General features: G+C 33.1%; 15 protein-coding genes across 15 annotated transcripts; 10 read left to right on the top strand and 5 right to left on the bottom strand.

Moving 5' to 3' along the window:
- Positions 1 to 128: 128 nt before the first annotated feature.
- FG379_002324 (high mobility group small) lies at positions 129 to 410 on the bottom strand (the record flags this gene model as incomplete). The annotated part of the gene is made up of 1 exon (XM_067328193.1): positions 129 to 410. The coding sequence occupies one exon, from the start codon at positions 408 to 410 to the stop codon at positions 129 to 131; it is 282 nt and encodes a 93-aa protein (XP_067183732.1).
- A 426-nt stretch (positions 411 to 836) lies between these two features.
- On the top strand, positions 837 to 1400 carry FG379_002323 (uncharacterized protein; the record flags this gene model as incomplete). Its single annotated transcript, XM_067328192.1, has 1 exon — positions 837 to 1400. One exon carries the CDS (start codon positions 837 to 839, stop codon positions 1398 to 1400), a length of 564 nt encoding a protein of 187 aa, XP_067183731.1.
- A 344-nt stretch (positions 1401 to 1744) lies between these two features.
- On the top strand, positions 1745 to 2257 carry FG379_002322 (uncharacterized protein; the record flags this gene model as incomplete). The annotated part of the gene is made up of 1 exon (XM_067328191.1): positions 1745 to 2257. The coding sequence occupies one exon, from the start codon at positions 1745 to 1747 to the stop codon at positions 2255 to 2257; it is 513 nt and encodes a 170-aa protein (XP_067183730.1).
- Positions 2258 to 2735: 478 nt separating this feature from the next.
- FG379_002321 (uncharacterized protein) lies at positions 2736 to 5744 on the bottom strand (the record flags this gene model as incomplete). Its single annotated transcript, XM_067328190.1, has 1 exon — positions 2736 to 5744. One exon carries the CDS (start codon positions 5742 to 5744, stop codon positions 2736 to 2738), a length of 3009 nt encoding a protein of 1002 aa, XP_067183729.1.
- Positions 5745 to 5911: 167 nt separating this feature from the next.
- On the top strand, positions 5912 to 7002 carry FG379_002320 (uncharacterized protein; the record flags this gene model as incomplete). The annotated part of the gene is made up of 3 exons (XM_067328189.1): positions 5912 to 5963; positions 6049 to 6195; positions 6248 to 7002. 3 exons carry the CDS (start codon positions 5912 to 5914, stop codon positions 7000 to 7002), a joined length of 954 nt encoding a protein of 317 aa, XP_067183728.1.
- A 216-nt stretch (positions 7003 to 7218) lies between these two features.
- FG379_002319 (uncharacterized protein) lies at positions 7219 to 8802 on the top strand (the record flags this gene model as incomplete). Its single annotated transcript, XM_067328188.1, has 1 exon — positions 7219 to 8802. The coding sequence occupies one exon, from the start codon at positions 7219 to 7221 to the stop codon at positions 8800 to 8802; it is 1584 nt and encodes a 527-aa protein (XP_067183727.1).
- A 45-nt stretch (positions 8803 to 8847) lies between these two features.
- FG379_002317 (putative transcription factor TFIIH) lies at positions 8848 to 11037 on the bottom strand (the record flags this gene model as incomplete). Its single annotated transcript, XM_067328186.1, has 1 exon — positions 8848 to 11037. One exon carries the CDS (start codon positions 11035 to 11037, stop codon positions 8848 to 8850), a length of 2190 nt encoding a protein of 729 aa, XP_067183725.1.
- A 616-nt stretch (positions 11038 to 11653) lies between these two features.
- FG379_002316 (proteasome A type subunit) lies at positions 11654 to 12433 on the top strand (the record flags this gene model as incomplete). Its single annotated transcript, XM_067328185.1, has 1 exon — positions 11654 to 12433. One exon carries the CDS (start codon positions 11654 to 11656, stop codon positions 12431 to 12433), a length of 780 nt encoding a protein of 259 aa, XP_067183724.1.
- A 699-nt stretch (positions 12434 to 13132) lies between these two features.
- Positions 13133 to 14338, top strand: FG379_002315 (uncharacterized protein; the record flags this gene model as incomplete). The annotated part of the gene is made up of 1 exon (XM_067328184.1): positions 13133 to 14338. The coding sequence occupies one exon, from the start codon at positions 13133 to 13135 to the stop codon at positions 14336 to 14338; it is 1206 nt and encodes a 401-aa protein (XP_067183723.1).
- A 101-nt stretch (positions 14339 to 14439) lies between these two features.
- FG379_002314 (uncharacterized protein) lies at positions 14440 to 15042 on the bottom strand (the record flags this gene model as incomplete). The annotated part of the gene is made up of 1 exon (XM_067328183.1): positions 14440 to 15042. One exon carries the CDS (start codon positions 15040 to 15042, stop codon positions 14440 to 14442), a length of 603 nt encoding a protein of 200 aa, XP_067183722.1.
- A 95-nt stretch (positions 15043 to 15137) lies between these two features.
- FG379_002313 (uncharacterized protein) lies at positions 15138 to 15764 on the top strand (the record flags this gene model as incomplete). Its single annotated transcript, XM_067328182.1, has 1 exon — positions 15138 to 15764. One exon carries the CDS (start codon positions 15138 to 15140, stop codon positions 15762 to 15764), a length of 627 nt encoding a protein of 208 aa, XP_067183721.1.
- Positions 15765 to 16042: 278 nt separating this feature from the next.
- On the top strand, positions 16043 to 16846 carry FG379_002312 (uncharacterized protein; the record flags this gene model as incomplete). The annotated part of the gene is made up of 1 exon (XM_067328181.1): positions 16043 to 16846. The coding sequence occupies one exon, from the start codon at positions 16043 to 16045 to the stop codon at positions 16844 to 16846; it is 804 nt and encodes a 267-aa protein (XP_067183720.1).
- Positions 16847 to 17167: 321 nt separating this feature from the next.
- Positions 17168 to 18143, top strand: FG379_002311 (uncharacterized protein; the record flags this gene model as incomplete). The annotated part of the gene is made up of 3 exons (XM_067328180.1): positions 17168 to 17195; positions 17374 to 17448; positions 17512 to 18143. 3 exons carry the CDS (start codon positions 17168 to 17170, stop codon positions 18141 to 18143), a joined length of 735 nt encoding a protein of 244 aa, XP_067183719.1.
- Positions 18144 to 18390: 247 nt separating this feature from the next.
- On the top strand, positions 18391 to 19080 carry FG379_002310 (uncharacterized protein; the record flags this gene model as incomplete). The annotated part of the gene is made up of 1 exon (XM_067328179.1): positions 18391 to 19080. The coding sequence occupies one exon, from the start codon at positions 18391 to 18393 to the stop codon at positions 19078 to 19080; it is 690 nt and encodes a 229-aa protein (XP_067183718.1).
- Positions 19081 to 19105: 25 nt separating this feature from the next.
- Positions 19106 to 20212, bottom strand: FG379_002309 (uncharacterized protein; the record flags this gene model as incomplete). The annotated part of the gene is made up of 1 exon (XM_067328178.1): positions 19106 to 20212. One exon carries the CDS (start codon positions 20210 to 20212, stop codon positions 19106 to 19108), a length of 1107 nt encoding a protein of 368 aa, XP_067183717.1.
- Between the last annotated feature and the right edge of the window lie 209 nt (positions 20213 to 20421).

The raw sequence follows: 20421 nt of genomic DNA, 5'->3' as shown, positions 1-20421 counted from the left end.
TCCTGTTTTCCTAAGTTAGACCTTTTTATTACACCTCGAAGTTTCCCTGAAAATCCAGCTTTATCTGTAACAGGAAAGGTTATTCTAACTCATTTAAAACCTTTATTCAACGCTCCGAAACTGAGTTTTTACTGCCCTGCCATCTGCGCTTTCTCTCTTTCGTATCTCTTTTTGTCTGCGTCTGCTTGTTTCTGAAATGGAGCTCTATCTGACTCACTCATGTTCCTCCATTCCTCACCGAGAATCTTTGCAACCTCTGCTACTTGTGACCTGAGAGCCGGGTTTGCTGTTGTAATTTCTGCTCTCCTACTGCTTGCAAAGTACATGAAAGCAGTCATTGCTCTCTTAGGTTTGTTCTTCTTAGCTTCCTTTGATATCTTACTTTTCTTTGTTACAGCTTTCTGAGCCATTTTTACCTGAGGGGTGAGAAAAGTGTAATTACAATATTGTGTTCTGGTGATTGATTTATACTTTACTTCGTATAAAAAAACTTACCTTGTTTGCGATAGAGTAAATTAGATAACAATAGAAAAATTGCAAAAAATGATTTCTTGCCTGAAGCTGAAATTACAAGCTATATTTTTATTACTGGCGTAAAAATGACCCCACAACGATCTACTTGTAATTTCAGCCACATGTATACTTAGGCGGTTAATTTTTCGCATATCATGGCGGTATAAAATGTCAATAATGACAAATAAGTAACGTGTAGCATGTAAAAGTACATGCATTTGATTGTATATACATGCATAAATCAACATTATTCAATAATGATAAACGTTCTGATAACTTTAAATAAAAAGAATTGATTATATTAGGGAGCTTGCTTATTCAAAATGAGCAGAGATAAAATTATTATTTTCAAAATAACACTTTTTTTATTATGTTTGAACTACATTGAATCGATAAGAGTAAATTTCTTGCAAAATAGAGCAGTATATTCATCATTTCTGGAACAACAATCTACATTGGAGGAAATGGTTAAGGAGATTTCATCAAGTACTCCTTTAGGCAAAACAAGACTAGGGGATCCAATTGTAGAAGCTAAAACGGGAGGTTCAGCCCCAACTGTTGTAAGACATGGTAGAGATACAATAACATTATCAATAGGATATGGCCCATTATCAGGAATGGGTGAATTGCCATTTTTTGGAAATACGGGACCAAAAGTACCAATAATTATTACATCCCCACAACCAATATTAGACATTGAAGGGTTGAGTGCAAGCTATCAAAAGGAATCCAGCACTCCAGGGAGCGCAGCATATATTGATAATCAAGCGCTATCACAAGCAGTTTCGAATCCAAAGGTTAACTCTGACCAGGTCGGAGTTTCACTAAAAAATACATTGCAAAATGCTGCTTACTTCGCTGCAGACGCCGAACTATCTAAAGAGTAGAAAATAGTAATATATTTTTTTTTTAATAAAACAATTTCGACCTAAGAATTATTAACATTTAAATAAATTTATATATAGTTTGTTTTTCTCATTTGATTTTAATTTAACTTTGTTTATTTTGTTTTTGTTAGATTAAATGACTTCAATAGACGTTTTTCGACGTTACTGTGCGACCTAAGGAATAGTCTTGTGTGGGGTGTGATTGCATGTAAAAGCCGGCATTAACAAACTTATAATCTGTTGCATGATATAGGAAAAGTATCTAAGGTTTTATTATATTACAATTTGAGGTCTTAATAGTATTTTGAAAATTCATTTAATTATTACAACTTAATATTCGAATTATGAGAAGTTTATGTAGTAATCTTTTTATTTTTGGTATAAACTTATTTTTGAGTTATTTAGTCTCGGTAAATTGTGATTCAAGGATCGATGGCCTTCTTGAATTAAGGAAGAGTGTTTTGGAACATGAGAAGGAACTAGAAAATATTCATGGGATTACAAGTAGCCTAGTTGGAGAAACTGGAGATGCTTTGAGATTTAGTAAAAAAAGACCCATTTTTAGCGAGCTGAGTAAAACTCCAGTAGAAGGAATCCAAACAACATCAATAAAGATGACATTGAAATTTCCAAATACAGCACCTGTTAACATTGACCAAGGAAAACTGAGAGAAGATATAAAAAATACAGCAAATGGAAAGGGGCAGAACGTCCCAAGTATAAGTCCAATTCCATTAGTAATGATACGCCCGGATGCATTAACAAATTTATTAGCCTCCCTATCTGCAACTGTCCATCAAAGGAAGAAGATTGAGGGTAAGTTTTACACTATATTTGATATTTTAAGTATCAGTTAACTCCGATAGAAAAAAAAATTGCTCAACTGGAGAAAATGCTTTCTAATGTCGATTTGAAAGTGTTAAAAAGAAATATCAAAAATTCAATTCGTGAATTGGAGTCAGAGCTAGCATTCTACAGAACAGATAAGAGTATTGCAGAGCAAAAATCGTAAGTTCAATTCATATTTAGTCCTTGTTCACTCTAACGAAGTTATTTCTAGATCAAATACTGCATAAGGGACACATGTTTAATGAAAACTACAAATAGGTGCGGGATAGCAATTAGAGTTCGGAAGGTAGTTGGAACTCTCTAGACTAATTCTATCATAATCCTATTCTGTAAATATTTGTCTGATGCGTAAACAGAAACGGTTACTTTGTCGAATAGCATCAATTTCACAGAAGGATCTATTCTACTTAATAAACATGGGGTCTCTCGATCAAACGAGTAGATATTAGTATCAATGGGCGCCAGACCTAGGAAAATATCAGAGTTTCAATAATCAGAATCAAAAAACTTACCTTCAAAGCCAAACTTAGGTACAAACACTAGCACGGAGTCTTCTCTAACTTGAATGATTGTGCCTTCAACTATTTGTTTGCCATTCTGTTTGCAAAATAGAAAAATAAATAATTTAGTGGAGTCTCTACCTGCCATTTGGGCACTTCTCTTTTTCATGTTAAGTGCATGTGTAAGCTTTAACATCTGAGAATCATAAATGGTTAAACAGTTTCCAACATTACACAAAGAAGAGATGTATATTATGCTTACCTTATCCTTGTTAGAAACACTGCTATCCAGGGATTCAATCCCGATTGAGGCAGCAAGTAACCTGTGAACAACAATATCAGCATATCTTCTTATTGGAGAAGTAAAATGTGTGTATATTTCTTCAGCTAGACCATAATGATAGGTTCCTCCTTCCATTTTACATGAGGAGAAATAAACTGCTTGGTTCATTGTCCTAGTAGTTAAAATTCTAATTAATCTCTCTATGATTGGATTTTTTTTTATTATCTCATTATTTCTGATGTTATTTAAACTATTCGCTAATTCAAGAGAAGTACCGTATCTGAAAGATGTAATTCCAACCTTTAATAACATGTTTTCAAGTTTTTTTAGTTGGGTATACTTTGGCTCTGGATGTTTTCTTAATAGGGAACAGCTTGGAAAGTGTTTTGAAATAAACTTTGCGACGGTTACATTTGCTAAAAGCATGAACTCCTCAACCATAAAATTCGTGCTTAAGGTAACATACATAGAAACATCCTTAATATTTAGATTAGTATTTGATTCTGTGCAGTTGTATTCTTCAAAGTCAATTTTCACTTCCGAAGATGACAATTCAATTGCACCACGCTCCATTCTATTTCTTCTAAGTATTTTCGAAATATTCAATAGTGTTCTCAGTGATATCGCTAATTCAGAATTATCACTGGTATTGTCTATTATATTCTGGGCCTGGAGATAAGTAAATGAATATTTGGAGCTAATAATTGACTTGTTAAAATAAAACTTTCTGACCTCCGCATTATCATTTATCTCCCAGTGACAGCTAAACGCCAAACGATCTTTGTTTGAAACAAGCGAGCAAATTTCAGTGGTCAACTCTTCGGGAAGCATATCTATACGGCGATTCACGAGGTAACATGTCGTGCATCTTTGAGCAGCTTCATCATCTAGTGGAGTATTTGGCTTAACAAAGTGTGCAACATCAGCGATATGGACACCAATTTTATACCAGTTTACATCATCAGGATCGTTTTTCTGCTGAATCAACTCAATACTTAGTGCATCATCAATGTCTTTACAACCTGGCGGGTCAATTGAAAAAACCAATTTGTCCCTTAAGTCTAATCTATCAATTAAATCAAAATGTGTTGGAACCCATTCTTTATTACCACCATAGTTTGGAAGGCACTGTAAAACCTTTGGAGAAAAATCAGATGAATTTATAAATCTAGAACGCAGTATAACTGATGTTTCTGCTTCTAAATCTCCAGCTGCACCTAGGACTCCTACCCAGTGTCCTGTAGGATAAAATGAATTGCGATCCCAATCATCAATAATAACAATAAGCCTCTGAAACTCAAGTGTCGAAGAAAGTTTTGTATGTATAATAATTTTTGGTATTTTTGGATTAATGGGAACGAAAATTCGATGTTGCCTCGTGGAAGAATTGTAACAAGAGTCATATCTCGTATCATTTTCATCCAATGGAATGAGGGAACCACAATATTCACTCCAATTACGTTTCAATATTCCAACAACTCTCCCCGAATATATCACCTCCATATCAAACTTTTCTTCATTATTGCTACGATCTTGAGTGGAAATATTTTGTATTTCAAGTGCGTGGTTCTCATCGTAATCATCCTCACCCAAAAGAATTGTTCCAATCCCAGAAATTTCTTTATTCTCTAGTCCTTCAACCTGGTCAATTCCATTTTCTGTCTCGAAGTGGGTGGGAATGTTGTCATCCTTTCCCTCAAAATCAGTATCTATTATTTCTACAACAACTAGGTCGCCATCAATACACCTGTTTAGGTTTAACCAGCCCTTTACGTTTATAACAATATCTTTTCCCTCATAATTGCTAATTTCTATTTCTCCATTATCTCTAGAGATCATCATTATTATTCCTTTAAAAAATTTTCCCTTTTTTATTCCCTCTTCTAAGGCACTGATTCCGAGATGTTCAGGAAAAATGATTTCTGAATCTGCAGTAGCATTATTTTGGCAAGCGTCTATTGGTGGTAATCTTTCTCCAGAATTATAATATTCTGCAGATACTTCATTAGCAAAATCGTATGGGCTGAGAACGAAGCAATTCGAATGATTAGACAGAACACTGCTGAATTTATTTGACCACTCTTCATTGCATGTTAAAACGTAAAAAAAAATATTAACGTTTTTGCAACTTGAGAAATGATTTAGATACCAATTTAACGTATTAGTTAAAGACATTCCAAAAATTTCTTCAATGCTTCTAGACTCTACGAGGCTAAAAGATTGAATATCCTTGCAATGAGTATCAAGGAATTGTACATATTTATTACCACCAGTATTAAAATTTCTTATATGTGCTGGAAAAGTGCCTACTGACTCTTCAAAATATAAGGGCAATTCAGTAAGTTGTTGTGATTTTAATTTACTCTTCAACTTAACAATAAATTGTTTATTTATTTCACTTAGATACTCAATTACGGAATTAGGAATTATTAAGTAATTTATAGACTCATCTTCCAAAATAAAATCTGAATACTTTGAAACAATGTCATAATTTGGAAAAATTAAGTTAATCCGTCCATTTTTACCAGAAGAAAAACAATCAATAATATGATTCCCGTAACAAACTTTACACGAACCAACACCACATAGTATTCTATTCCTAAGATATACTTCCTTGGAGACCTTTCTAATTTTACCTCGCTTCGTTTTTTTATTTACATACTTTATGTAGCATTCACTATCTTTATGTAACCCATTGTGATAAAAGTTCATTTTTAATAAATACACTAGATGTATAAGACCATTGAGAATGATTGTTCAATGAAACGAATATTTGCCTTTTTAATTAACTAATTTCAAAAGAAAATATCGCGCCAAAAGCATTGAAATGAAGATAATACCAAGTTACTACTATAATTGTTATTATCTTAGAATATAAGATGACGGATTTTAACTGGTCAAAACTCCTAAAATGGTCATCAAATTATATTGGTAGGTATTTCTATTTAACATTAATAGTCGCTCTAATTAACATTTATTTGTTTAAACCTATATTTTATCATAATAATTTACCTAGATGAATCTGACTCAAGTGGAAGAATCGAACAAATTGACCCTGAAAAGTTAGAGTTTCTTCAGGGAGCAGTTAGAGAAGCAATGAAAGGTGTTGTCGATCCGAATAAACTACTCTCTGAAGCTAAACTAAAATTAGAAAGTGACAAAGGTGAGTTTGTACTATTGAAATAATATTTCACTATCTGTCATCCATTTTGAAGTTGAAGAAGAGGTTATATTATCTGCATTAGCAGTGATTGATCGCTGTGTTGATCTTCCAGATTGCTCCTTAAACCTGGATAAATTAGGACTGATACAACCACTTTTAAATTGTTTATCAAAATCTGAAGAGATAAGAAACCTTACATATCAAATTCTGTCAAAATCTATGCAAAACAATCCACCTGTTCAAATAGCATTTGGAAATCGAGGGGCCTTAACAATAATTACTGAGGCAGTTCATCTTGAAATTTCGGAATTAATGCAATCGAGGGGAATTTCTGCCATTTCATCATTAATTCGTCATAATCCAGATATGGAAAGAGAATTCGTTATCAAAGATGGGCTACTTCAAATTGAAAAATGGATGAGATCAAAATTTATCAAGGTCCGTGAGAAGTCAATGTCATTATTAAGGCATTTTATAAATCAAGGGGTAATTAGTTCCAGAGACGTCCTTGAAATAAACAATGGTAGAATCATTGACGCGATTCTAGATCTTCAGAGGGAGAATTGTGAAAGTCTAGAAGAAGTACAAAGTATTCAGTACAGTGAGATTTTATCAGAAACGTTGTTTCAAGTGGTAAATATATGCAAATATCACATGAAAAATGATTGTAAAAAAAAAATTTTACTCCAGGTTAATAGGCGAGCAAACTTCCTTTCAAACTATATGAAAATCTGTCCTCAAGATGATTTCTCTCCAGAACATGATATGTTAATTAAGTGTAAAGAACTTCTAAAAGCAGATATGTAAGGCGATCCCGATTTTCTATGGAAACGATTGTACAACTCAATTGTTCTTCACCTTTTGCGGGAATTTGCCTAATTCGTTAGTCTGACAAGAATCACAGCGGTATTAGTGTGTCTCATTGAATTTTTCCTTAATGTAGTTAATAATAAAGTAATTGCAGTTAATCCGATATAATAATTTGAAAAGCTCTCTTAAATATTAGTCTCCGTACGAATCAACATGAATAGTTGGGAAGAGGTTCTTGATGAATCAAACTCATATGAAGTAGATAATAAAGAGGAGATTTCAAAGAATTTTGAGAAGTTGAGTGTTGAGGGTGATAATAATTTGTTGAGTAAGGATGGTGATGAAGAGGATAATTGTGAAGATGCTAGGTTCCATGCCCAAGGAAATCCGCTTACAGGTAGCAACTCCTCTGGGAAGACTTCAAACTCCTCTTTATTGGAGCCCGATAGAAGACCGCATATGAATATAGTGTTTATAGGACATGTAGATGCAGGAAAATCCACAACTTGTGGTAATATATTGTATACTTGTGGACTTGTAGATCAAAGAACAATGGAGAAATATGAAAGAGAGGCAAAAGAAAAGAACAGAGAGTCATGGTTTTTGGCATTTATTATGGACACAAATGAGGAGGAACGAAGCAAAGGTAAGACTGTTGAAGTTGGGAGAGCGTCTTTTCAATTGGATGACAGAAGGTTTACAATTCTGGATGCTCCTGGGCATAAGAGCTTTGTGCCCAATATGATCTCAGGTGCAAGCCAGGCAGATATAGGCGTACTTATTATTTCTGCTAGGAAAGGTGAATTTGAAACAGGTTTTGAAAGAGGTGGTCAAACTAGAGAACATGCTATGCTTGCAAAAACCCTTGGAGTAAATCAACTTGTAGTAGCTATAAACAAAATGGATGACCCTACCTGTAATTGGGACGAAAACCGCTACAATGATATAGTGAAAAAACTCACCCCGTACCTAAAGTCATGTGGATATAACCCTGCAAAGGATTTATTTTTTGTGCCTATTTCTGGTCAATTTGGTCAGAATCTCAAGTTTCATGTTTCCGACAAATCAAATTCAAAGTTCTATGATTCCAACGCTTCTTGGTATGGGTTAGATAAACCCACACTTTTTGAGATCCTCAATAAAAGCGTCAGTATTCCTGATCGCACAACAGGAAACGAAAACAACGATACTGTTAGAATTCCATTATTGGACGGATACAGAGATAATGGCGTAATTGCAATGGGTAAAATAGAATTAGGAACAATTAAATGTGGTGATAATTTAGTAGTGATGCCTAACAAAACAAAAACCAAAATTCAATCTATTTATCTAGGTGAGGAGTCTGACGAATATGCATGGTCTGGACCAGGTGAAAATGTAAGATTAAAGCTACTGAATGTTGATGAAGATTCCTTAAATAAAGGCTTTGTTTTATGCTCACCGAATAAATTGTGCCCTGTAGCCTCAAAGTTCAAGGCGCAACTACTAATAGTTGAATTATTGGAACAGAGACCCCTAATTACTAACGGTTATGAGTGTATAATTCACGTTAATACGTCGTGTGAAGAAGTTTGCATTGACGAGCTTTTGGAAGGTATTGAAATATCTACAAAAAAGAAGAAAATTAAGCCTGCATTTGTTAAATCACAATATATGCTGGTTTGTAACATGTCTCTATCAAATCCTCTTTGTGTTGAAGAATTTTCCAGATGCCCACAAATGGGTAGGTTCACGTTGAGAGACGAAGGGAAAACTATTGCCGTGGGAAAAGTTCTTGAAATTATAGATACAATATAAGTTTATAGTCATAAATACCTTATATATATGAATAATTAGAGATATTCACAAATATTTATTTAATTCAAGTTTTATCATTTCCTTTTTTGCTCTTATAAATGTTTTCAGATCATCCTCGTACTCTTGTCTTATTACTATTATCAGTTCATTTAGATCAGAGTCTTGTATATGCGACTCATTTTTCACTATCTCTGTATTGTAAAGTACGATATTTCTCCCTTTCGCGTAGAGTAGTGTTTGGTTAAAAAGCTCTATATCGTTTTGGGAATTCCCCCATTCCGAAAATACAGATGCAGGGGTGATTTCTAATCTGTTCTTATCTTTCTCCCACAATTTTAGTTGTGTCTCAACACTAATTGGAATTAAGGATGTTCCATCCTTCAGGAGTCGTTTCAGTAATATTGGGTGAGCATTGCTAATGAAAAAACGAAGTATTTGTTCTGCTGATACACCCATTGAATACGCAGACAATAGGCCTTTTCTAGTCAAAATACCCGTAATTAAATTAGGACCACGAACTTTAACTTGACACAAATGTCTCAATATCTTTGCTTGTAATGGAGACGCAGTATAGCAATAAATTCTAAAGTTGCTTTGAACGATGATTCCTGCCTCAATTTGTGCATAATTTTTTTCATCTGTAGATTTATTACCTTTCATTTCGACATCTCTGTTCATTAAATCAAACCAGTGCTTTTCATTATAATAGAAATGTGATGGAAGGAGAAGATCTTTTATACTACAGTTTTTGTAGTCTTCTGGATTATTTGCAGTTGACTTGAATGCAGGATACAAGCTTTGTAGTTTTGAACCGTTTAAACCTAGTAGAATTGAATATGGAGTAGTGTATATTTCATTTATGTGTGAAAATATTCTATTATTTTTTTCTTGGTTGTCTCTACACAAGGGTAATAATTCTTCGTCTACGTAAACTAAACCCAAATCATATGCAAATAAAATGAATCTCGTTAAGAAATTATTTTCGTTTGAAATAGTATTCAGTTTAATAAGTTGACCAACTTTTGAGCTTGAAAGACGGAAAATTAGGCTTATTACATCCGCAATTTTAGGATTAATCACATCATTGCTTCCTTCCTTTTTTTGACCACTTGCCCCACGGTGACCAACATATTCTTGTTCTAAAAGTTGAATAAAACCATTTACCAATACTAAAAGTTGATTACAAGTGTCACATAGCAACCAACAAAATGCTTTTGGTACTAGTTTCTGCTCAAAAATTTTATCCATTTGTTTTTTCGCAGTAATCACAGGTTGCTTTTTTATATGTAATCTTTTTGGTTTACTATAAATCGAATATTCTTTATCGTTCGAGTTGATTTCCAAGTCAGGGTCTAAATATTCAACATTGTTGTATGTATCAAACTCTTTTTTTTGTTTTTGATAGAGAAGAATATCATCATTTTCATCGAGACCGTCGTAGATTTCAGAAATGTTTCTTGGAGTTGAATCCAACTTAATTCTGATTCCTTTTTTTTCATTGAACTCTGAAGCCTGATGACCCATTTGAGAATTACAAGGGATCAGCTTTATGTTGCAAAGTACTCGCATTAAGTCATTCGAAATTATCCCATATCCCTTTAGAATATTCTCACTTTCAAGTTTTCGAAGTGAATTATATCCACTAAACTCAACAATGATATCTAAAATATTACTCCACTTTGTTTTTGAAAACTTTGTAAGTGAAACGTATGAAATTTTTAATTCATTTCCTTTTTCAACACCACAAAATTCAACTTCGAGTATAGCGTTACAAATGTAGTTTGTAAGCGTTTTTCGGAATATTGCGTTGAGAGAATACTGTATAGTCAGAGTTTTAACAGATTTTTTTTTGTCAATTTCACTCATTAAATCTGCTTTAATTATTTTCAAGGATCTCAAATTCTTTAGCGCTGATATCAACTCATTTTGTTTTGATGGCAAAACCCATAGGTTAATAGCCTTTTCGTCAATTGTACCATTATTACTTTCGCCCAAAGTTAGGAGTCTGGAGATAATCAATTGTTGAAGCTCAGAAAGAGATGAAAACAACTCGACCACACAAGATTTACTGGCGAATATTATCCCGATATTTTCATCCGAGAGAGATGTAATATATTCTATTAAATTCCATGAAGACAGGGCAACGCCCTTTTGTCCAGAGTTATCCAAAAATTGTTCAGTATTTGTTTGTTCATTTATTTGAGATTTACTTCTTTTGCCCAAATTCATACTCATTACTTAATACCAATAAGTTTGGTTGAGTTATTTATATCCATTTTTTTCTGAAATATGCAATATCGGAGTGACTTAATTCGCGGTATAAAAAATTCTGTTCTTAACGTTGCAATTTGATCTTGAAATCAAAGTTAATAGGGTATCATATTTACCCTTCAAAATTAGTAGCTAAAAATAATAATGGATTTCAATTAAACTTAACTTTGAATAAAAAGTGCATCTACTAAATAATAGCGAAAAAACATTTTATAAAGACTTTTTTTCAGGATAAAAATTACGTTATGTTGAAATTCATCCTATTTTGCAAATAATTGGTGTTTCTACAGAAAATAATAACAAGTGAATAATTTCCAAATAATTTGCATCTCTGTATCACAAAATTATTAATTATTATTTTAATTTGAAATGTTTTAAAATTAGAAAACATGTGAAAAAAACTAAATACCGCCAAAGTACCCCATAATTTTTCCCACCTGAAGTCGAATGAATTATCGAACTCTTGGTTTCCTATTGAAGTGCAAAAATAAAGATATTAATAATAAAAAATCCTTTATATAAACTTAAAAGGTATATTTTACAAGGTAGTACATAATAATATTGAAGTATTTATTTGAAGATGTATAGAAATCAATACGATACGGATGTTGTTACCTGGTCCCCACAGGGAAGAGTTTTCCAAATAGAATACGCGATGGAAGCTGTTAAACAAGGTACTACTGTGGTAGGCGCAAGAAACAATGATATTGTAGTCTTGGTTTGTATTAAAAAAAGTACCAGCAAGCTTGCATGGTATCAAAGAAAGCTCTACAAAATTGACGACCATATCGCTGCGGCAGTTTCAGGAATAACTGCTGATGCTAAAGTAGTTTGTAGTTACCTTCGGTCTGAATGTTTAAACCATTCATTTACATTTGATGCCCCAATTCCAATGAATATTCTAGTAAATAAACTGGGTTTAAAATCGCAATTGAACACACAAGAGTATGGCAGAAGACCATTTGGTGTAGGGATGCTTCTGGCCGGGTTTGATGAGACGGGACCACACTTATTTGAAACATGCCCTTCTGGTAACAACGTTGAATACTATTCTATTGCAATAGGATCCAGATGTCAAGCAAGTAAGACATATCTTGAAAAGCATTTCGAGGAATTTCCACAATGTGATAAAAATAAATTGATTTTACATTTATTGAGAGCACTTAAGGTAAGCCTTCCTTCTGATCAGGTGATGAGCCAGGAGAATGTTGATATTGCAATAGTTGGAAAGGAATGCCCATATACAGAACTTTCTGAGGGTGAAAAGTTGAAATATCTTCAAATTATTCTTCAGGAGCAACCACCTTTAATAGAAACTGCTGAAAATCAAGAAGGGGTTACTTCTATGAATCTTGGCTAATAATAAGAAATTTACTTTAAATCAATCGATTTATCCTAAAGTATTTGATATCCGAAGCATTTAAATAGTGTTTTAGTTCATTATTTAAGGTAATTTATGGAATGAAAACAAAGTTATAATTTGCAATTATGGACTATATTTTAATATAAACTATTAGTTATCTATAATATTACATTCCTAAATTGTTAAAATATCTTTGTATATGAGTTTGTTTAGTCTACTTCTCATAGATTTATATGAATCATTTGATTGTTCTTTTCATATTATAATAGATTTTCAAGTACCTACAATCGAAGACGTAATTTGTAAATTCAGTCTACTTTCAATAATTAGACAATATCTGGAGACACTAATGAATAGTTGGGACAATATATAGATTTTCTCGAACATATACACCATTACATTTACAAATGACACAGAATATAAAAAAATTTAAATATTTAGAGATGATGAGTGATAGCTAAAATTGAGAAGTTATTCACTTAGTTAATAAGGAGGTATTTGCAAACGAGAACAAATCGTTGGTTTTTCAGTGTGCTCTTATTTATAATATACTTAAAATTATGCCTGGGATAACTGTTATTCTGCTTATTAATGTCTGCCTACATGAAAAGTATATTTATATTGCAAATCTTTGGCGGCGTCTAGAAATAAATTTTTTATTTATTAAATTAATAGATTTGGGGAACTCATCGAAGAATGGGAGAATTAGAATCTTTCAGTTCGGAACAGATTTTTGAGGACTTGTTTTCTCTATTGTCTACAAAAAATGACGAAGTTATCAGGGGTACCATTGACTTACTTCTTGATCAAAGTGAAACAGAAGCTTTGAAAGAATTCTTATTGAAAGATACAAAACATTTGAGACACGTTATTTTGTTTGTTGGTAATGATATATGTGAGGTTTCTGAGAAGGCAATGAAAATACTTATTAATTTATCTCAAAATTCAGAAGTTGTAGATGTGCTTTGCACCCGTTTTAGTGTGATCGAATATACTATGGATAATTTGAGAGAACAAATGAGACGAAGTACTACCTTTCCATATCACCTAGAGTTAAATTTGATGCTTATCTCAAATTTAACACGCTTCTCTAATGGAAGAGATACTTTTCTCGTAAAAAACAAACATAAAAAAAGTTTATATTTGCCATTTCTATTGGAATGCTTATTGAATCCAAAGACTGAAGTTGAAAGAGAAATGGTGATAAATATAGTAAACAATTGTACTAGTTGTGAGAGTGGGAGAAATTTCTTGTTTGAGACTGATGTAGGAATTGATATCCTGAATAAAATTTCAGAAATTTTATTGAAATCTATTAAGGGCGATAATCTTGAGTTGATAAACACTATTCTTAGCATTATTACTCACATTTGCGTTGACAGAAAATTACATTCACTAATTAAGTCAATGAATTGCAATATCGTGTATACATTGTGTTGTCTCATTTATCCAGATGAGCCAAACAGCAATTTAAGAAGGAGGAAGAGTAAAAGTATATTGAAGTCATTGCAAAATAAAATGGTTTTAATTGACTCCACAGGGGATTATAAAACAATTAATAACAAAGCAGAGTATGTTACTGATGATGGTACTCTTTTTGAAGAGGAAACAGTTGACAGCGTATCTGGGCAAAATATTATTCCAGAAAGCATTTCAAAATTTGCTATTGGCCCTGTAAAAGAGGAGTTTTCACAAGAAATTTTTGATTGCATTTTAGTTTTATCTTCAACTATGGAAGGAAGAGATATACTTCGTAATTTAGGATTTTACGAGATACTTAGAGTTTGGCATTTATATGAAAGTAACAAAGAAGTTATAACCGGAATAGAAAGTATAGTGCATTTATTTGTATACTCGGAAGAAGAGCTGAATATTCAGGATCTCAAAACTTCTAGTTTTTGAATTACTTATATTTTGATGTAATTTCATCCCATTGACACTCGTAAAATGTCAACAAACCTTGGATTTTGTAGACCATGTATGCAGCAACCTATATAGTCTTTTTATTTATATGGCAAAACGATTAATGTTAAACTTACCCCTGCCTGAGAATGGGACAATGCCCTTGATTCATTGCATTTTGGACATTTTCTCTCCAAAAGCGTAGCTGTTGTTAACCCTGGATAATCAATGAACATTTGGATATTTTTTAGTGGAATTTCGTCAAACTCCCTAAAACAATTTAGTTTTGCAAAATCACAAAATATAACATACTTTCTTCTGAGAGATTCGCTTTGTTCTGCTATTCTTGCTTCAAGCTCTATACAACATTTATATAATTTATTGCAATCTTCTTGATATACCCATCTTTGTGCGAAATCCAGAAAACATACATCGCATTGTATATTTTCAAATAGAGATGAAAGAGAATTGTACTTTTTTATTATTCTTTTTGTGTGATCTTTCATGTCCATTAATAAAACCAGTAGTTTCTCCACCTCGGAAATTGTTTTTACCAAATTTTTGAATTTATGATCGGATGTTCCTTTGAAATTAAAATCAGGATTTACCCTCTCGCTCCGTAAGGAGTATTGGTTTTCCAGGATGATTTCATCAAAATATTCACAACTATCATTTATCGCATGATTAGAAATAAGATTCCCCATTATTCACTAAATCGTTTTTTTCAATGCAATTGCATCTTTGGCGCTGATACCATTTTTCAATTTAATTAAACGAAGAATATTAATTAGAATTAGAAATGAAACTCGTTGGAATTGAGAGCTTTGCGCTTAGACAATTTCAAAGTGGGTATAGGGGAAGTTTCATTCCCAATATTGAGCCAGAGGAATTTCTGGAAAAGGTCAATGATTTTATTTTGGAGAATAATCCGGAATTAAAGGATGGATATTCACATTTTTGTAAGCATTTGTTCATACCAAATTTCACAGAAGCAAGAAAATCAATCATTAGAATAAATAATAATAACGAAAATTTGCTGAAAACAGGTTACGTTTCAAGAAGAAAAGAAGAGCTTCCAGTCCTAACCAGGTGGTTTCCTGGAAACCTCATTCCAGAGGATGAACTCGGGAGGGGAAGATACTTGGATATAATTCTATACAGCAAGGAGCAATGTGAGAAGGAAGCAGATGCAATGAACGAACAAGACGCTAAAAAAATAGTTAGCAAGTTAGAGGCAGACCCTGATTGGTATATTATTTCAATAAAAGTACAGGACGAGGATTACGAAACCCCGATGGAACCAATTACAATGATGAGAAATACAATGATTGAGGAAGGAGGGAGTGGGGTTCCCTTAGACAGGAAAAAATACTTAGAGTCGGTAGATTTCTGGAGCAAACATGCAATAGTATCTTATTTTGAGTAGAGCCGGAACTAGATAAACTTAAATATCAATACCTACATTATCTCATAAACGAAGAATAATACTGTTTATGACTGCAACCGTTTTTTTGAGGGCAGAAAATAGTAGTTATCAAGAGGCAAATACGGCATGTAGATATGTTTACGTATTCAGCCCACAATTCACAAGAAAACACTATTGATGGCGGGCAATATCGTTTTTATTCTTGATTTGTATCATAAGATAAGTTTTCTCTGGTTGCACTGGAAAAGCATAAGTACACTTAGTTTTGTATTGCAACAATGAATCTGTATAGGGAAAGGGGTATAATAGAAGAAAAAATTGAAAATGGTGGAGTAATAGTTGATGCAGCATTAGCAGAATTTAACGTTAAATATCAAACTCTTTTTTTTGTAGCAACACTCATTTTGTCGATAGCAGGGTTCTTTTCTGCAATATACTCATTATTTGGTTTCAGATTAACTAATTTCATAAATTCAAGCCTTCAGCTGTTGTTGAGTGTGTTTTTGCTATTACTGGATATTCCGGGGCAGCCAAAATGGAGTGCAAGGTTTAGACTTGATATTAGACGCCAAGCGAGAATACTTTCTAAGCTGACAGGTAAATCTCTTTCACTCCTTTTCCTTTCTTGTCTATGTTATTCAACACTTAAGCCGTACAAAAAAAGAGGGATAGCTATTTTTAGCCTTTTCTCAAGATCAACCACGAGATCCTCATTTGGAATGACTTTATTGACGTTATTGATTTGTGTCATAACAACATCAATTGCAATGCTAGGTTTGCTTATATCACTGGAAAAGGGAGTGCGCCTAAACAGGGTAAAAAGAAATATCATTACAAGTTATACTAGTATAGGAAGTTGTATCCCGGCAGAAATTTATAGGAATTATGCTATTTCTGATCCGTTATTCGGAATGCTGGGAGAGGAGTTCAACAGGCTCGTTTCAGATAGGACCGATGACCACTGCCAATTCTCACAGGATGACCTAAATATTATATTCAATGCCTTAGATGATAATCAGAAGGGTTCAATAAATGAGAGAGAATTTGTAGATTTTTTAACATCTAGGTTTACATTAATATAAACTATATTTGCTGTGTTTATAACAATTATTGTGTAAATAAGCAATTAAACACTATGTAATGTTTTCTGTTATAATATCTGAACCACAAAACATTATGATAGATCGAATTCACTGTTGTTATGAGTATTGGAACTGAAGTAATTAATGGACACGTTCTACTCGCAGCAAAAATGATGAAAAGGCGGGCCATTCCCCGATTAGGTTTCAATTACATAGATTGGGCATGTGTGAGAGCAAGTGGAGGGGAGCAGATTCATTGTGTTAAAATTAGAAAAACATAAATATTGTTCTAGTGGTAATAATTGTTGATTATTGAAGAATATGTATGAAGCTAATGGTGGTATATCAGGTAGGTACACAACTCCTTGTGACTAAACAAACAACTTATTCTCTGAAGTCATTTTTCTTGGAGATGATTTTGTGTGCAGTTTTTACTTTGCAAAATTAATTAAATCGTCAAATTTCTTCAAAGAATAAGTAGTTGCATCTTATTTACATTAATGTATAACTCTATTACTTAAATTTAGATGAGAGGTTTATACTCGGAGTAAAAAATTCCTCAAAGGTCGATGTAACACTAGCAGACCAACTTATAATCGGTGGTGCGCGGGTAGAGAAAACCTTGCAAGATTTGAATTGTAGATATCAAACCTTATTTTTCATAGGAGCATCTGCATCAGCTGCTGCAGGGATTTTAGCAGCGACAAATTCATTATTCAGTATCCAACCTGCTAATCTAGTTAATTCACTTTTTCAGTTATTGTTTGGAATTTTGTTGATGATTTTGGATGTTCCGGGAAGCCCACGCTGGTCTGCTAGAGGTAGATTGCTGATAAGAAAAGAGGCACGATTCTTGACGCACTTGACGGGAAAAAGTCTGTGTCTTTTATTTCTCAGTTGTCTCACATCAACTACTCTTTGGCCAAGAAGAAATGGTACAGGGTTACTTGCCCTGCTTGCATTTTTAACATCTGTTGCGGTAGCAGGTGTTTCAATAATTGGAATATTGATATCACTACAAAAGAGTGTAAGGTTAGAAAGGGTTAGAAAGAATATTATTACAACAAAAACTTCGACTGTTGCAGATGTTTATAGGAGATATGCTATTGCAGACCCTGTTTACGGGATGCAATTCGAAGAATTCAGCAGAATGGCCGCAGACTTTACTAATGGAAGACAACAATTCGGAGTAACAGATCTCGGAATAATATACAATGCATTAGATGAAAACCAAAAAAGCGGAATAAATGAAAGAGAATTCTCAGAATGGGTAAATGGATCGACCATCTACCTTTAACAAGGAATGCTCTCCATTTAAATAGTTAGTTCCTCCCTTATCAATATGTATATAAACTGAACCATTTATTAAATACAATGGTTATCTCTGTCTTGTTTCTATAGGAATCACTGCATTATTAGCATTTTCAGTTTTTTAACTTTTCGCGGTATAACGATTTTCGTTAATGGTTGTGTAAACAATTTAAACTTCACATTAAGAACGGAAGCGGAGGTAAAATGAGAGCTGATATGTAACAGGACTTAAAATGAGTGTTCATCTACGTGGAATACAAATTGAACTTGAAAATAAGTTGGGGTTACTTGACTCTTTAAAGAGCAAGAGCTGGAGTGAAGAGCACGATTGTGAGGCAGGAGATGAGATTACTTTCAACAACAGAGGGATGGATAAGACCTCTTGGATAAGTGAAATTGAACTTTTGAAATCTGATATAAATGATTTATTTAATTCGTTCGAGAAAGAGATGAGTTATATTAAATGTGAAAGTTTCATCTCTTCCGATAGGTACGAAAACTTGATACAAGCACTGAAGAATGATTATATTAATATTTGCAGATACATCGATTCTAGAAGGAAGAAGCTTAATTTATTTATGAAGAATACTGAATCGAAATTTCAAAGTCTGAATTTTGAGAAAACTGGTGGGGATTCATTTGAAAGGGCACAGTTATTTGGGGAAAAAAAGTCACTTCAGGATTCTATTTCACAATTGAGTTCAATAGTTGAGCAAGCACGCTCTTCAACACAGTCTCTAATAGCTCAAAACCAAACGATTAAGAATATTTCGGAGAAAACTCGTTCTTTGAGGAAGAAATCGATTAACAGGATTTCGAATGTTATTAACTTGATAACAAATTTACAAACGAGGCAAAACTTCATACTAGCCTTCGTCCTTATATTCCTAGTTTCTGTCACGCTCTATATAAAATTAGCATAAACAGTTATAAGTGTATCAAAAGAAATCATTTAATATTATTATTTACTTCCTCTTTCTGAATTTCACCAATTTTTTCAAATTCTATTCCGAACTCACTCAACTTCTCTTTAAATTGAATTAGTCCTTGATCGAAAAATCTGAGTTTTCCAGTTATGAAACCTTTTGGGTTCCATAATACTGGGTCAAATTCGACATCTATCTGGAATGCAAAAGTGTCGGAAGCTATGGCAATTTCTTTTATGAATTTTTCATTATGCTCAAAGGACGTGTTTTTCAATCTGAATTTAACAGAAAAGACGACCCCTGGATTATTGATAGCTTTGTAATAGAATTCACTTCCATGTAATTTGGAACTTAAATTTCTCTGTACAGGAGTAAAACTTGATATAAGTTGTGTCATTCTAAGTTCGGACCTATCACTTTCGTCGTTATTTAGTGCAGCTTTGCGGCTGTTTGTGGAATTATTTTTTTGAATTGGTATATCTGGTGAAAGCAAACCCGCAACAGAATCATATTCAACTGACTTTCTGCCACCTATTCTTGATTTGCAGTGGGAGAATTCATAGTTTTCGAGTTCATTGTGTACTGAAAGGTTCTCATCATTGAAGATATTAGAATAAGCAGGATATTTTTTTCTGAAAATTTTCACTTTATCATCAAATTTGTCACCTACTATTTTTCCATGATTTTGGATGTTTGAAATCATCTCCTTTCTCTTATTACCTTCATTTCCGAGTACAACATCACTGTAATATTCTCTAAATAATTTCTGTACTTTTGCAGATGTATTCTTTACAAAAGCTTCTTGTTTCTCGTTATTCACCCTTTCCTGATGAATCTTCCTTAGATATTCTCGTTTTGACTCATCTGAGTCTCTTTTTTCACATAGTAAATTCCCAATTGAACATGAGGCATCAAAATGGTCCGTTGCGTTTTTTGACCACAAACTTTTGTGGGTTCTATCATGTATTTCTTCAGAAGTCTTCTTAATTCTTTCTTTTTCTATTGAATCTTTCAGATAGTGCGGCCCTGAAAAAATATCACTTGGTCTGAATCTCTCAATTGATTTAATTTTTAGTCTCTCATCCATCAGGTTTATATAACGGCTTGAATCAATATTCCTTTTAATCATTATCAAATCCTACGATACTGAATTCATAAGTGAGCAATTAATCATATATTTGAAGCCGATGCCTTGGAATATTCCTTTTTGGGAATATCTTGAGCTTTTTTTTCACACATCCATTACGGAAAATATAAAAAGAAATTTAAATTAAAAGAGACACAAACGTTACTTGCTCACTTGCAATAAAAATATCGACAAAATAAACATGAATTAGT

Source organism: Cryptosporidium bovis (assembly GCF_009768925.1).
Source record: "Cryptosporidium bovis isolate 45015 chromosome Unknown contig_3, whole genome shotgun sequence".
In the NCBI taxonomy this organism is placed as follows: domain Eukaryota; phylum Apicomplexa; class Conoidasida; order Eucoccidiorida; family Cryptosporidiidae; genus Cryptosporidium; species Cryptosporidium bovis.
The sequence above is the reverse complement of the archived record's forward strand: the minus strand, read 5'-3'. Positions and strand labels throughout refer to the sequence as shown.